General features: G+C 41.8%; 1 protein-coding gene across 1 annotated transcript in view; it reads left to right on the forward strand.

Moving 5' to 3' along the window:
* Positions 1–439: 439 nt before the first annotated feature.
* LOC105979104 (antigen WC1.1-like) overlaps positions 440–16,386 on the forward strand; it is a 74,297-nt gene continuing 58,350 nt past the window's right edge. Inside the window, exons 1-2 of the mRNA XM_045295995.1 lie at positions 440–533; positions 15,015–15,329. Of these exons, the coding sequence (XP_045151930.1) occupies positions 440–533; positions 15,015–15,329 (409 nt within the window). The remainder of the gene's footprint in view (positions 534–15,014; positions 15,330–16,386) is intronic.

Consider the following 16,386-nt stretch of genomic DNA (forward strand, 5'->3'; position numbering starts at 1 on the left):
GGATGATAATTTATTTATAGGTGAACTTTTTTCTTTGCTGCTACAGAAAGAAAGAAGAATCTGAAGAATGAAGGAAAACGTGATACTCTCTTTTCACCCCTTCCTTATACACCGGTAGTTAGACCTGCCAACCGTGCGTCCTCTGGGCTGATACACTGCTAAGTGTTTCACTGTTTTAGGGCCAGGACACACTTTGTCAGACTCCAAAAAGATGGCCTGCAAACAGATCTTGTGAGATAATTCCAAGGCTCAGTGGGACTGAAGTGGATTTGTTGACATGAAAGAGAGTCACGGGAGACCCAGCACAGAGAAGGTAGGACTTTGCCTCAGATGGGGAACAGGAAGTCAAACCGGTTTTCAAGAAGAAGGCGATACCAGTCTGGTCTTACCTGACTGTGGTTTCCTGTGTGAGGAAACACCTGGAGGACACCTGCGGAGAATGGCTGTGAAGCGAGAGGTTTGTGCTGAAATTGCTGGCAATGCAGAGGAGGAGCTGGTCTGTACCAGAACAACTGGAGAGGTTACTAAAATTGGTAAATGTTTACTACTCCTTCTCTGGCTCATTCCCCAGAACTACCAACCCACTTCCCACTGTAATAAATTAAAAATTGATTGATTAACTTAGCAGGGCCCACTAGAACCTTGTTCAATATTTACAGGTAATGTATGTTTTGGTGTTTCTTTGGCAGATCATTCCCCAAATGTCCAACGCCAATCATAACCATTGGTTCCTCCACTCAGTCTCAGAGGCTGGGAGCGGGTTCCCTGTGCCCCTTTATAACTCCTCTCTAACTCCTGTAAATGGGCATCACCACAGAGTGGTCCTGGTGCCTTCATGACTTTCAGCTCATCGAGCAAGCTGCCCTGACTTCTACTCGCAACACATCTCTCTCTGTCCCCGGAGCTGAGCAAGCCCAAACCCTGATAGGAAAGAACATGTGTGTCATGAAAATGGTAGAAACTATGGGTGTGATTGTTTAGTGAAGATTTGACTCCCTGTAACTTGGCCTTTCCACCCTAAGCAACAAATTCTGCTGATTGCCTTCTAGTGACCATTTATGGGAATCCCAACCCCTTCAAGAGGGCTTTGACAAAGCCTTGAGTCAAACAGAGGATCCCTGGTGGTGCAATGAGATAAGCACTGGGCTGTTAACCCAAAGGCTGGTGCTTCAAACCCAGCAGTCTTTCCATGCCAGAAAGATGAGACTATCCACTTCCTACATTTGCAGCACCAGAACTCTTATGCAGTTCTGTCATTTCCTACTGGGTCACTATGAGTTGAAACTGACTTCATGGCAGTGGGCTCAGAAATGGGAATACCCAGTGGAAGAATAAGTGATTGGGTGGGTAGGTTTGAATTCACAATATGTTAGGCTTCTCCTCTTTCCTGAAAAGAGGCAGGCTGTAAAACAATAGTTCTCAACCTGTGGGTCACGACCCCTTTGGGTTCGAAGGACCCTTTCACAGGGGTCGCCCAATTCCTAACAGTAGCAAAATTACTGTTATGCATAGCAATGAAAATAATTTTATGGTTGTGGGTCACCACCACATGAGGAACTGTATGAAAGGGTCATGGATTAGGAAGGTTGAGAACCACAGCTGTACAACATGCATGATTTGGAGTGGGCTAAGGAATTCAGGGGAAAGTGGTGGAATTCCACCTGCTGTAATAGGAGCCCTAGTGATACAGTAGGTTACCCATCAGGCTGCTAACAACAAGGTCAGTGGTTCAAACCCACCACTCTTGTAAAGATTTAAAGCTTCACAAACCCACAGGAGAAGTTCCACTCTGATTTTCAGGGTCACTACGAGTGAGAATTCACTCAATGGCAGAGAGTGAATGGTATCATTGTCCTAAAATCCTCTGAACACTCATCTTGTACAGGCATTAGCTACATTAATTGTGATAATCAAATGACAACTCACACTTCTCTAGTGTTTAATTCTGTACCAGGCACCAAATCTAAAATTCACTGCTATCAAGTCTAGGCAGGCTCATAGCGACCCTATGGAGCAGGGTAGATCTGTCCCTTGTGGGTTTCAGCCACTTTTACTCCTTTACAGAAGTAGAAAGCCTCATCTTTCTCTCAAGGAGCAGCTGGTGGTTCCAAACTGCTGACCTTGTGGTTAGCAGTCCAGTGCATAACCACTGTGCCGCCAGTGCTCCAATTAGTATTTTAACTCATTTGAATACTGTAATTTGTACAGTATTCACAATCATAAAAATAAGGAAATCGAGGCAAAAAGTCACTAAAACTTTTTAAAGTGGCAGAACTGAAATTCAAACCCAGGAAGCCCAGAAGTGGATTCCATATTTTCACCATCATTATACGTAGCCTCTCATCCAGCCAAAACAGTATATTCTGTCAAATGAAACATGGCATTTCAAAAATGATCACTGTACTCTCTTTAATGATAAAGACATTGAATAAATAAAATCATCAGGCAGCGTTTTAAGTGTGAAACTTTTTAATGCAATTGGCATTAGAATCAACAGAAATTGAGGATATAGCACCGTGAAAAAATATCACAATGTTAATAAATTCTCAACCTATTGAGAATCACATAAATTAAAAGGTATTTGTCATTATTAAATAATAAATGTATTATAAAGTAACGATCAATGCTAATATCTATTAATATTAATTAATATAAAGTAAAAGTCAAAAGAGTTTGGCACGTGTCTTACAACAAATCAGATCTCAGCATGAACATGGCTAGGGACAACAGCAGGTGTGACACCACAGCATTTCTAAAAATCACAAAACTATTCATATGGTGATGAAAACATGGATGCCATAACTTAAATGACCTGTGGAGCATTTTTATAATAATGTACTTGTACAGAAAATACAAGGTGATCTATTTTTACGTTTTTATTTATATTTTAATACACATTAACATCCCACTGCCACTCCATCCAGTCCTTTCTAATGCACAGCACTCCTACCTGGGGTTCCTGAGGCTGTAAGTCTTTCCTGGGGCAGTTCGCCTCATCTTTCTCTGGAGGAGGGCCCTTGCTGTTAGCAATTCACTGCTCACCCAACAGCACCACCAGATCGCACATCTCACATCGACATACCGATGAATAAATATTTAAAATGTATTTCTAAAAGACCATGTGAATGCCAGACAGCATTGCTGGAAGAATGGAGAAAGACCAGTCTGAGAGGCTCATAACAGAGGACAATGATTGTAATGGGGATGACCATGAACTGAGGAGTCACATCCTCCATGCCCTAATCCCACCTCCTTCCCTTGACTGATACCAGTTGTTCTCCCAGCCAAGACGACTTGTTCAGAATCAGATTTAATTAGATGGAATAATCAAAAACTATGACATCTTTTTTACATTAATTACATCCTTAAATATCACATGGTTACAAATATATTCTAAATCTACTTGCCTCGTATATCTAGCAGATAAAACATACAAACCAAATAGAAGAACTATTATGGATTGAATTGTGGATCCCCACAATATTTCTTGTAACTAACCTCTGTGCCTTTTTTGATATAACCCCATTTGGGAAAGACTTGCCTTTGTCATGCTAATGAGGCCACTGTGTCAGTCCCGACTCATATCGACCCTATATGCAATAGAAGGAAACACTATCTGGTCCTGCACCATCCTCAAGACTGTTATAGTTGAACCCATTTTGGCAGATACTATGTTGATCCGTCTCCCTGATAGTCCATGTCTCTTTTCACTGACGTCTGCTATCCAGGGACTGGTCTGTCCTGACCACATGTCTGAAGCATGTAAGACGCGCCACGCTGGGTTTTGACAGCATTCTGGCTGTCCTTCTTCCGAGACAGACTTATTTGTCCTTCTGCAACATCTTCAGTAGTCTGCCAATACCAATGCGTATTGGCAAGGTCTGCAGTTGAAAACCACCAGCCGCTCCATGGGAGAAAGAAGGGGCTTTCTACTCCCAGTGAACAGCTAGTCTCAGAAACTCACCAGGCACCACTGTGAGTCAGCAGTGAATGGACAGCAATCACTGTCTTTTTGGTTTGAGTTTGTCAACACTATAACCCAAATGCCTCAGTCCTTCTGTGGTCTTCCTTATTCATTGTCCAGCTTTCACGTGCATACGGGATAATTGATCCTTCAGTCTTCAAAGAAACAAGATTAACATAGGATGCATCTTGACTCGCTCTCTTTTGAGATGCACAAGAGCTTAAACAAGCATGCAGAGCAGAGATGGGGGGAGAGAGATGTCAAAGGACATGAAGATCATGCAGGAGTAGGAGCTCAAAGAGACCAAGGCCTTCTTACAGAGTCAACGCACAGAGAGACAGTCAGCCCAAAGGGCCAACGGCCTGAATTCAGACGTCTAGCCTCCTAACTTATGAAAATGAGATTTCTGTTGGTTAAAGCCACTTATATGTGGTATTTCTGTGATAGCAGTACTAGGTAACTAAGACAATAATCTCCTCAAATATAAAAGTACCACCAAGTGACTTCCTACAGCAATTAAGATAAAATTCAAGTCTTTGTTTTTGTTTTTTAACAAGATCCTTTCTGATAGGCATTAGCCTCCCTTTCTGCATCCGCCCATTCCCCTTTCCTCCTTGCTCTTCCTGCTTCACTGTTTCCTGGCTTTTGTAGAGATCCGATCAAAAGCAAAGCGCTTTCCTACCTCAGGCTGTTTCTATGTGTCTCACTACTCCTCAAAGCCCTGGTGGCCCTGCTGGGCAAGTGGTGGCCTGACCACCACAAGGTTGGGGGTTCAAGCCCACCCATGACTCTGCAGGAGAAAGTTGAGGCAGTAAAGATTTACAGCCTCGGACACACATAGGGTCACTCTGAGTCAGAATCTATTTGATGGCAGTCAGTCTGGGAGATTTGGGAAGGGAGAGGAGGGAGTTCCTGCTACTTGGAATGCTTTTCTACTCTTCAGATTGCTCTTAATCTCACATACCTCTGTTCAAATACAGCTCTTTGTGAAAAAATGGCTTTCATCATCTCGCAGCCCTTAGGCCTCCACGATCATTTCCACCTGGCTTTAATCTTCCTATTATATGGTCACGCTGGCCACTTCCTTTTCTTAAACGCACTTTTTGAGTGTTCTTTACTGAACCATTTATTGATTTGCCTACTGTCAGTCTCCTTTGCTAAACTACAAGTTAGGGATAGTCTGATTTGTTCAACATCCCCACCCCACCCCCAGCATCTAGTAAAATGGTCAGTAACCAGTAATACGTTGAAAGCATTTGCTGAATAACAATAAAGGTGAAAATAAATAAACTTACTTCCTTGGTGTCAATGCTGATTCATAGCAATCCTATAGGACAGAGTAGAACTGCCCATGGGGAGAGGCTGTAAATCTTTATAGGAATAGAAAGCCTCATCTTTCTCCTGTGCAGCAGCTGGTGGGTTCGAACAGCAGCCCAATGTATAATCTGCTAAACCACCAGGGCAATGTACATTAATTCAAAGCTTTCGTACCATGTGGCATGCGTGGTTCAAAATCCTTACGTATTAAACTTTTAAAGTGATAGAAGGGTATTTGTTGACAACCAAAAGTGAGATGGGTAAGTTTTATAAAACTGTTTTCATTTCCAAACTGTAAGGTGAGCCATCCTATTTATTTAGAGGTTGGGTCAAGGTCAGAAAAGAATGTGCGGGTGGACTAATTAGCTTATATGAAAATAAAGGGGCAGAAGAGGATCTGTTGAAAAAGAGAACTTAGGAGAAAGTGGGTGCCCCTGTTCTAGTTTATAAGTATTTAATCCATTTTTCTTGCTTTTATTTTTTAGCTTGGTGTTGTTTTTTAAAAAGTCATTATATTGAGGCCTCATACAACTCAATCCATACATACATCAATTGTGAAAGCACATTTGTATATTCATTGCCCTCATCATTCCCAAAACATTTGCTCTCCACTTAAGCCCCTGGAATAAGCTCCTCATTTTCCCCCTCCCTCCCCAATCCCTCCTCCCTCATGAACCCTTGATAGTTTATAAATTATTATTTTGTCATGTCTTGTCCTGTCTGACGTCTCTCTTCACCCACTTTACTGTTGCCCGTCCCCCAGGGAGGAGGTTATATGTAGATCCTTGCCATAAGTTCCCCCTTTCCACCCCACCTTCCCTCCATCCTCCCAGTAGCGTCACTCTCACCACTCGTCCTGAAGGGATCATCCGCCCTGGATTCCCTGTGTTTCCAGTTCCTATCTGTACCAGTGTACATCCCCTGGTCTAGCCAGATTTGTAAGGTAGAGTTGGGATCATGATAGTGGGGGGGGGGGGAGGGAGAGGGAGGAGGAAGCATTTAGGAACTAGAGGAAAGTTGTATGTTTCTTCATTGCTACACTGCACCCTGACCGGCTCATATCTTTTCTCTATCAGCCTCAAGAACAGAATGACAACGAACATCATGAGGATTTTACATCTCATATAAGGAGGTATTTTAGACTCGGTATCTAATTGGTGTTTTCATTTCATAAAGCTACTGTTACATGCCCTTGATGGCAATGAAGATGTTTCATAGAGTTTCTATTGGTTCCGGAAGATGGTGATGTCAGGGCATGGGGCTATATAAAATCCCCTCCATGGTTTACAAGCTGCGATCAGAGCTGAGAGGACTCCTGTGCTACTTTGAGGATAAGAAGGCTGCGGCCTGAAGCCATGAGGATCAGAATGATTCTAAGTGGACACTCTGTTCTCCAGGGACTTATTTTCCTTCTCTTCGGGGCCCTAGCAGGTGCTCAAGGTAAGCCTCGCTTTACTTCCTAAAATCTGTAGAGCTCTATCAGGTTACCTTCAGGGCTCTGAGCAATAATCATAAATACAACGTATCTTTAGTGACCAGTTGATTTTGACCACTTAACGGGACTACTAGCCTCAAGGTTTGCCATTTAAATCCAGAGGGTCCAGAGGAGAGAGTTGAGACAATCATCTCTGGAACAAATGCACTGCCCATCCAGGGTTCCTCTGGGTCAGCATCAACCCCAGGGCAGTGGGTCTAGTTATCTGGGGGTTGGGGATACTTCATGGCAGTGACTGTTGAATTTTCTCCTTGAGAGTCTCTGTTTTTTGCTGTTGACAGTGGATTGTGAGGGAGGTATAGCGTGTGTTCTCAGATTGAGCTGAGTCTATGTTCCAACTCTCTTCCACAATGTCTACAGGCCTTGAGACTCCCTGACCATGTCTCAGTTGTCCCATAATGAACGATGGCTGAGTGACGAGCTCATGACGGGTGCCTGATTTGTACCTTTTGATTTTGCTAATATGTCTTTCTCCACTAGGGATTTGGTATTTCTACTGTTTTAGGCTGTAACCTAGAGTGCGTGACTGTGAGGGTATATTTGTATGTGCATGTTTACATATGAAAGTATATACATCTGAGAGAAAGGGAAATCATATGTGAGTGGAGATTGAGGTTATGTGAAAGCTAAGTGGGAAATAAAGCAGGCTCTGTGCCCCCATGGAAGTCCATCTTTTAGATATGAGAACAGAGCTCACACTTTCTTAAGTTTTGCTGCTATATTTGATGGCACAGGTGGTAGTGATGATGTGTGCGTATGGACAGACATGGAAACCTTGATACCTGTGAAGAAAACCCTCCCAATGTGAACTCTGGCTACGCGCCAGTGGACCCTGCACCTGCAGTCTGCGCCTGACTTTGAGTGCTTTGATTTTCCCCACAAACCCACAGCTCATGTGTGTGTCTGTTTTATGGTAGTCTTTCCCCAGCACCGAGTTCTTGGCAAACCTTTATCTTCCTCCATGTGATGTTTCCCTTCCTGCCCTTTGGGTGGATGTCCCTCCAACCCCAGTGCAGGGAAAAGTAATGTCAAACATCGGTGTCCATGGGTTCACTGATAGTAGTGATGAAGGCAGGGAAGGCATCTAGTCTTGTAGATTTCAGGATGCACCTTTCTTGGTCAATGTATCCCAGCCTCAATGGGGACACTTGACCTTGTTCTCTAGCTTCCTCTTCACAAAAGAAAAACAAATACAAGAAAAGTCACTGGTGAACTGATTCAGATTCATGGGGAGGCCACTGTGTCAGAGTACAGCCATGCTCAACATTTTCAATGGGTGTTCTATACAAAAGACACACCAGGCCTTCTTTCTGTGCAGCATTGAACCTCCAATATTTCCATTGGAAGCCAACAGCATGGAGCATTTGTTCCACCAAAAAACTTCATGACATTCTTTAAGATCTACTATTTAGGAAGAACCCTATAGCTGCAAATGTCCTTCTCTTGAATTCCTCCCTAGTGGCTCCTCCAGTCCCTACATTTCTGGGGGTGTCCTTTCTCTGAGCAGTTCCAGGTATCCAGGTTGAAGTTCCAAAATAAGTATATTCTATCCTTATGGTGATAGAATCAACAATTCATTATGTGAACCGTGGTCCTGATGCATCAGTAATGTTCCCATCTCTCTATCTTCTCTCCCTATTTCAAGCTCCTCAACTCTGAAATCTTCATCTTGTTCCTTAGGGAAATTCTACCCCTGCCAACAGTAGTAGGAACTTTCTGCTCCTCACTCACTTAGCCTATGTCTTGGAAATTCCAGTTCCTTGAGTATGGTCCTTATGCCAATGAGGGCTGTTCTTACCAGACATGGCTGTCTCTGAGAAGCAGTGGTCACCTCTGAAAATGAAATACATAATTAGGGTGCTGATTCCCTGTAGCCTCTTTAGCTATGAGAACAGTGAATATATACTCTCCAGACCAAGAAAAATCCACTTCTGCAACAGGCATTCCTTCCTCACAGATAATTTTTGTAGGAGCATATTATTAAAGTTGACTCTTCTAGTTCACATCATTTTGCCTAATCTAGCTGTGAAATTTCAACCATTATGGTACCAAAAAGCATTAATGTTTTCATGAGGCTGGCACAAGTTACATGTTGTCTCTACAGTAAAAGTAAAACGTTTTTCCAACACTCTTTAAAATATTTGTTAAACACCAACGTTTCATTCTAATACTAAGCATGCCTCAGTCTCTGCACACAGAACACACATACAGGCACATACATAGAAAGCTCATCTACACTGGTGATTTTCAGCCAGTGGGTCATGACCATTTTTGGGGGTTGTGCAACCCTTTTACAGGGGTCGCCTGATTCATAACAGTAGCAAAATTAGTGTTATGAAGTAGCAACGCAAATAATTTTAAGGTTGGGTGTCACCACAACATAAGTAACTATATTAAAGAGTCGTAGCATTAGGAAGTTTGAGAAGCACTGGTCTACACCATTTTCTATCTGCTTTAAAAATTAATCAGCTATTTTAAATGTCTTTGTTCCATTAAAACATATTTTATGCCATTTTGTAGTTTTCAGTAATTCAATATATCATTTAATATAAATTTCTTATCTTGTTCTATTTGTTGTCTTTTATGTTTTCAGTAATAGTGCTCTAAAAACAAAGTCCTTAGATATATGTACCCTGATCTCTTTTAAAAAATCATCTTATTTCCCCAAGACAGCCAATTGGAAAGACTCTAATATGTATTTCCTAATTGCCCATGAGAATAACGTTCATCTGTTTTAACTCTCAATAGCAACAACTCAGAATGCTACGTTTTCTTTACACTCTTCTATGAATGGAATGTATCACATATTTAAACCCATTTTGACCCTATATGCAACATATCATCTTCTTTCCTACATTACACTTCAAAGATTTCTAAAATTTCAGCTGATTCACACCCTCACCAACACTTGATATGGCAAATCTTTTTTTCATATTGGTCATTCTTTCAGGTGTAGCATATTGGTTATGATTACCACTTACTATTTCTCTCTCCTTGTACCAATATTTCACTGTCTTAATCATTACAACCCAACAGTAATTTTTTATATTTTAGTAACTGAAGTCATCTAATTTTGTTCTTAATTTGTTCTTGACCTGTCATATGCATTTTAGAATAAACTTGACAATTTCCAAAAAGGATTGATGTAAATGTTTTACTGGGATGGTTTAAATGTATAGATATTCTTGGAATAATTAGCCTCTTCATAATCCCAAATCTCCCAAGGTACAAATATACCTTTCCTGTGTTTATCACATCTTCTCTCATTTCTCTACTAATACATTGGATTTCTGGGATCTGTTCAAAGGTGTGTACACTTTTTATGCTGCTCCAGACCAGTTTCTAGGAGGCTGAGTCAGACATGCTTCCGTCCTCCACATATCCCACCCACAGCACTCTGCTCCTCAGTTAAGGTAAAAAAAACCATTACAGTGGTCACACAAAACTCATAGGCTAGATTACTGATTATGGGGTTTATTTAGGACTTTAGCAGGTCACAAATGCTCAGCATTCAATTATTCTAACAAATAGTCTTTCTCAGCCATGCCTGCAGGCAGGGCTCTCTCTGGGTTCACAGCCCACTGGCATCTGCTCTGCTCAAGCAGTCTTACAAAGTTCTTTTAGCGTTTCCAACGATGCCCAAAGGGCATGCCTCTTCACCAAGTGACTCAGCCCAAGGTGCTTAGCTCCAAATCCCAGGGTCAGTAAACCTAGCTCCCCCAATTAAGTATCTGTAGGCACCCTGCTCCACAAACCAGCTTCATCGCTGAAGACACTTGGCTTTGTTTATTCTGTGGGATTGGACATCCTCCACTCTGGCCCATCATTATTTTCTAAGCATAGTAAATGCTTAGAAAGTCTATCTATTTGAGCCTTTGACAATAACTCCTCATTTTTCCATCCCTCCCCTCCCACCCTCTTGATCCCTTGATAAATTATAAATTATTATTATTTTCATATCTTACACCAACTGCTGTCTCCCTTCACCCACATTTCTATTGTTCATCCCCCTCGGTGTTGGTGGGGGTTGGGGGATGTTCTGCAGTGATCATTGTGATCAGTTCCCCCTTCTATCCCTTGTCCCCCAACCTACTCCCTACCTTCCTGGTAATGCTATCCCCATTTCTGTTCCTGAGGGGTTTATCTGACCTGGATTCTGTGTGTTGAGCTCTTATCTGTACCAGTGTATGTGCTCCAGGGCTGAAAGGTAGAACTGGGGTCATGATATTGGGTGGTGGTGGTGGGCGAGGAAGCCTCAAAGAACCAGAGCAATATTGTGTGTTTCATCAGAGCTATTCTGTGTCCTGGTTAACTCATCCCTTCCTTGTGACCCTTTTGTGAGGGGATGTCCCATTTTCTATAGATGGGGTTTGGGTCCCTGCTCCAGCCCCACTCATTCTCAACAATATGGTTTTGGGTTGGTTGTTTGGTTGTTTGGCTGTTTGGTTCGTTGGTTGGTTAGTTGGTTGGTTGTTTGGTTGGTTATTTGGTTTCTTTATAACATCACTTTGCCCTCTTCCTCCCTGTGTTTCTGGTTTTTGGTTTCTCTTTCTGTCCTAATTCTACTGAACTTTGGTGGTGGGTAAATGTTGCCCCTTTTCTCTTCCATGGTTGACTATTCTAAGGAGTGCATACCTCCTGCAGTGACACATAATATGGCTCTTTTGTCGATTGTGTTCACAATTTCTGCAAAATGACTTGATGCTACCATTCAAATAAAGTTAAAGGACTCTAATTCAATGATTGATCAGTTTTACTACTATAGTGGTTATAAAGTGAGCCATTTTAAAAGGAGAAAAAGAATCCTATAACCAACAAAAGAAGGAGCCAAACTCATCCAGGATTTCTGTGCAGAGAAGCAGGAGCTGGGACCGTGAAGAAAGAGTCATGGTGGCAGATCCTGGTCCACAGAATAAATAAAGCTGAGAGCCTCAGGGCAGGAGTCTGGCTTCCAGACAGAGTGGGCAGTTGTCAACATTAAGGAGATTTGAAACAATTTCCTGACCAGGGCAGAGGCAAAAGGACCCAGGCCTAAGAGGTGAAAAACCAGACAGCGAGTACTTTTCAATTTAGCGGTAAGGATGTAGCCTTAAAGTTTTCTGATCCTGAGCAGTCGTAACCAGGTAACTTCCCTAACAAACTCCCATAATCCCAATTGTGGTCCGAGCAACAGATTAACAAACCCAGTGGAGAAGTAGAATGCCACGGGAGCGATGACTGGTGTCAGAACAGGAAACAGAAGGATGGAGGTGGAGGCATGTCTAACCTCTGCCTCATAGAAAGTATCCTAGGACAGATAGGGAACTGGATTCTCACTCTCCTTTCTGAAGCTAGGGAAGGTCAGACATGGTTTCCACATCATTTCTTCACCTTGCTAATGTTATTGTTCCTTCTATAGGCCTGACTATTGTTTGGCTGAAAATTGATGCAAGGGGATGATGTTAGTTGCAGACCTGAAGGGACAATAAAGGCCATGGTCTCGGGAGTTCCACCAGTCTCTGTCCAACCAGTAAACCTCGTCATTATTTATTATTAGACCCCCATCTCCCCAACCCCAGACATTATTAATCCAGTTACTGTCTCTATGGAGTTACCTATCCTGGAGGTCATATAAAGAAAAGCATAGGACAACAAAAAGCAACCAATCTTCAATCAATCAATCAGTAATAATAACAACAAAATAAAACACAGAAAAACTCAGTTGAAGCGTATATATCTAGCTTTCTGAGAAGTTTCCAATTGTTTCCAAGAAACAGTTTTACATAAACTTATGTACACAATATCAGTAGAAAAGGACTCCAATTTCCCCACGTATTTGCCAACACACGTTATTGTGATTTTCATTAGTAGGTATGAAGTGATAGCTGATAGTAGTTTTTTTTTTCCACATAGCATACAATGTAATCATTCGGTCATAGTAAGAAGAGTTGTACAGGCATCACCACAATCAATTTCAGAACATTTTCTTCCCAGACGAATTGTTGTTAGCTCCCCATTTCCTTCCGTCTTACGCTGCATTGTCCCTACCAGTTAGTGCTTTTATAAGACCTACCTATATGGGATTTCTTACACAGAGAAATCATACAAACCACAATCATACAAAATCCTACAAAGCAAACAAACAAAAATGACTAGATAAAGCATATATATGAAAATCTCCATCAAAGAGAAGGCAAAAAATATTGAAGAGGAAAGATATTAAAAAGTGAAGTGTGTTAGACAGGGTTCTCTAGAGAAACAAAACCAGAATGCTAATAATTTTATGTATGTTTATACAGATAGATGTATAACATAAGAAACAAACAGTTAATTAAATCATAAAGCAGTACTAATGGCTCAGTGCAACTTACTCCCATGAGACAATTGTGAGACACTGGCAGTCCTTCAAGTCTTGAGGGCCATCGTTAGTCCTTTGTAGAGCAATTCAGGCTATCCGGGCACAGGCAGCAAACAGCAAGGAGGTCACCAACAGTCAGCCAGATGACAGGGTCCGACAGTCCCCAGCTCAAGAGATGTAAATTCCAATGGTGTGGCAAAGCAGGTCTTGAAGGAACCTCAAATTACAGTGACACAGTCCATGGGGTAGGTGTCCCACAGGTAGTGTAGCTTGCAAATTGAGGCAAAGAAGAAGCAAGGCAGCCGTACACTGGTCCGATGATGAAAGAGTAAGAGGCAAGAAAGGTGAGGCTTGCCGAGCCATTTATCTCTCTGCCCTTCAATTAATCCCATCTGTGTTTATCAGCCAGCTTGGCACAATAAACTACCTACCTCGTGAAGCAACATTAAAATGGGTCAAAAGGAGATCAAATGATAAGGTATTGCATTTAGCTGGTTATTCACATCCCTCAATTATGGTCTGAGGGAATTCACTGGATACTTAAATTATGTGGGGACCCTGCAACTGGAGTTTGGGTTTCCCTGTCATCCATAGCTTTCTGCAAACCAAGTGTTACAATTTAAACTCTGATACCATTCCCTCCTCAAATTTGAATTGTATTATTTACAATCCTTGAATCACACAGGCTTCCATGTGGGTTTAGTTGATCCTCATTTAGATGGCTGCTTCTTGGAAGACAATACTTCAAGACCCCAAACACTATTCTTTCTGGCAGGCCAACACCATCTTATTTCTTCACCACACTTTGCTATACACCCCTATCTTTAGTGATCTCTGCATGAAGGCGAACCTCGAGCTGTGCCATGTCCTAAGAACATAATTGTTGTTATATCTGGGCTGTAATTGTGAGCCCCAAATCCATTTATATATCTAAGGTTTATATATGTCTCTGGTTCATCTTAGAGACTCTGTTATCACTTCATGATAGAGAACATTATCAATAATTCATAAAGGAAGAATCAGGCTTACAAGAGTAATGCATGGCATAAGAAAGCAAATAGGCATTAAGCTCCAGGCCACCATTCACTGTTGTTGATGCTGCTGTTGTTAGTTGCCATCGAGTAGATTCCAACCCAAGGCAACTATATGCACAACAGAACAAAATAATGCCTGGTCCTGCACCATTCTCACATTTTTTCTTATACTTGAGCCCATTGTTGGCAGCCACTGTGTCAATCCATCTCCTTCAGAACCTTTCTTTTGTTGCTCCTCTACTTTAGAAAACACAATGTCCTTCTCCAGGGCCTGGTCTCTTCTGACAACATGTCCAAAGTATGTAAGATCAACACTTGCCATCCTTGATTCTAAGGGGCAATGACTTCCATGGGAGCAATGGATGTTTTGCTCCAGTCCCTCCCTGGTCTGACTTTAGCTGATGATATTGAACTTCTCTATCATCTCTTCCCACAGTTGTAGTCAACTTGATTTCTTTGTGTTCCCAGGAGAGGTCCATGTGGATATTTCAGTTTCTGTGGTTGAAATAGGTCTTTGCTATGAACAAGTCATTGGTGTTGTAAAATTCTATCACACAATCTCCAGTTTAATTTCTATCACCAAGACCATGTTTTCCAACTACTGATTCCTTCCTCTTTGTTTCCAACTTTGATCAATTTCAGACTGAAGACATTGAGAATGACTCAATTTCTTTAACACTAGTTTTTTGGGTTGGTGCATAAATTTGAATAATGGTTGATTAATTGGATTTCCTTGAAGGCAGATAAATATAATCCTACCACAGCCAGTATTGCACTTCAGTTGGTCAGGTGAGTATGCTTGAAAGAAAAGATAGCTTTTCACATGGCTGTGTAATGTCTCCACTGACGCGAGTCTTCTCTCCTCAGAGAGCAGACAGCTCCGCCTGGTCAATGGGGACAGTCGCTGTGCAGGGAGAGTCGAGATCTATCACCAGAATGAATGGGGCACCATTTGTAGTGACCGCTGGGACATGAAGGATGCCCAGGTGGTGTGCAGACAGCTCGACTGTGGACAAGCCCTCGCAGTCATGCCATGGGCTCAGTTTGGTGCGGGATCAGGCCCTATCTGGCTGGACGACCTGGGATGCACAGGAACGGAGTCTCATGTGTGGGAATGTCCATCCCCTGGCTGGGGGCAGCACGACTGCTATCACTACCATGACGCAGGAGTCATCTGCTCAGGTATGGTTATTGTCTTGTCCACTGGCTGGGAGATTGAAAGCTCCAGAGCAACACATGTCTGGACTATTTGGGTGATTGATTAGCCACAGTGTCTGAAACTTAAGCTCATGGCCTTTGATGGCTCAAAGCATCTGTGAAGGACAAAGTCCATTACTCCCCACTGAGTGTCAAGCTGCTTGTTTTCCTTCTCCAGTGGCCTTAACTAACAAAACAATATGCTCTAGTATCATCCTAAACACAGTCATTTCATAACTTTGTATTTATAATTCCCTTCCTGTAAGTGTTAGCCTTTGCAAACCACCACACTCACTCCCTTTGTGACAAGGAGCCTGTAGGAGGGAAGGAGTGGAAGAAACAGTGCTTTCCCCTCACATCTAGGAAACGCTTGAATTGAGTGTTTTGTGTGGATAGAGTGAGGACACTGCTTTGCACAGACTTGGTCATACTAGAAGTATAGAGTATTCCATTAAATAAATCAGACAAGAACCAGACCTAAATGGTCATACATTGTTGCCCATGAGGACCAGAAAATTCTCACTGAAATTCTCTGATACATAGGGTCTCTACCCTACGTAGAGTTTCTAAGATGTAAATATTTACATGAGCAGAGAGTCTCATATTTCATCCACAATATCAATATAGAAACATACATATTCCTTTTTTACTTGCAAAATACCCATATAATACCCATCATTTATTTTCAACTTTCCATTATTTTACATACTAAAAGTTGAATATTACACAAGCAATATACACAAGCAACAAATTGTGTTGCTTTATCTGGATTCACTTTTACTTTGATCTTCTAATACATTTACTTTAGATGCAGTTGGTAAGAAAATAGCTACCACTTAATTTTAAATGAGTCACCTGATTCTTATTCCCTTTTTAGGAGGTAGAATTGGGGCAGCTTCTCATGATTACTTATTTTTTCTATACTGTTTTTTTTCTCAAATAACACATTCACATAAATAGCACATCCAAACATATAAAGCCCATAGAAGACTTCTTTGCATAGAAAAAGAGGTACAGAATTTGAGTGATTGGCAAAAACAAA

The sequence above is a fragment of the Echinops telfairi genome, unplaced genomic scaffold, assembly GCF_000313985.2.
Source record: "Echinops telfairi isolate 266 unplaced genomic scaffold, ASM31398v2 ScPeMD7_7356;HRSCAF=8355, whole genome shotgun sequence".
Lineage (NCBI taxonomy): Eukaryota > Metazoa > Chordata > Mammalia > Afrosoricida > Tenrecidae > Echinops > Echinops telfairi.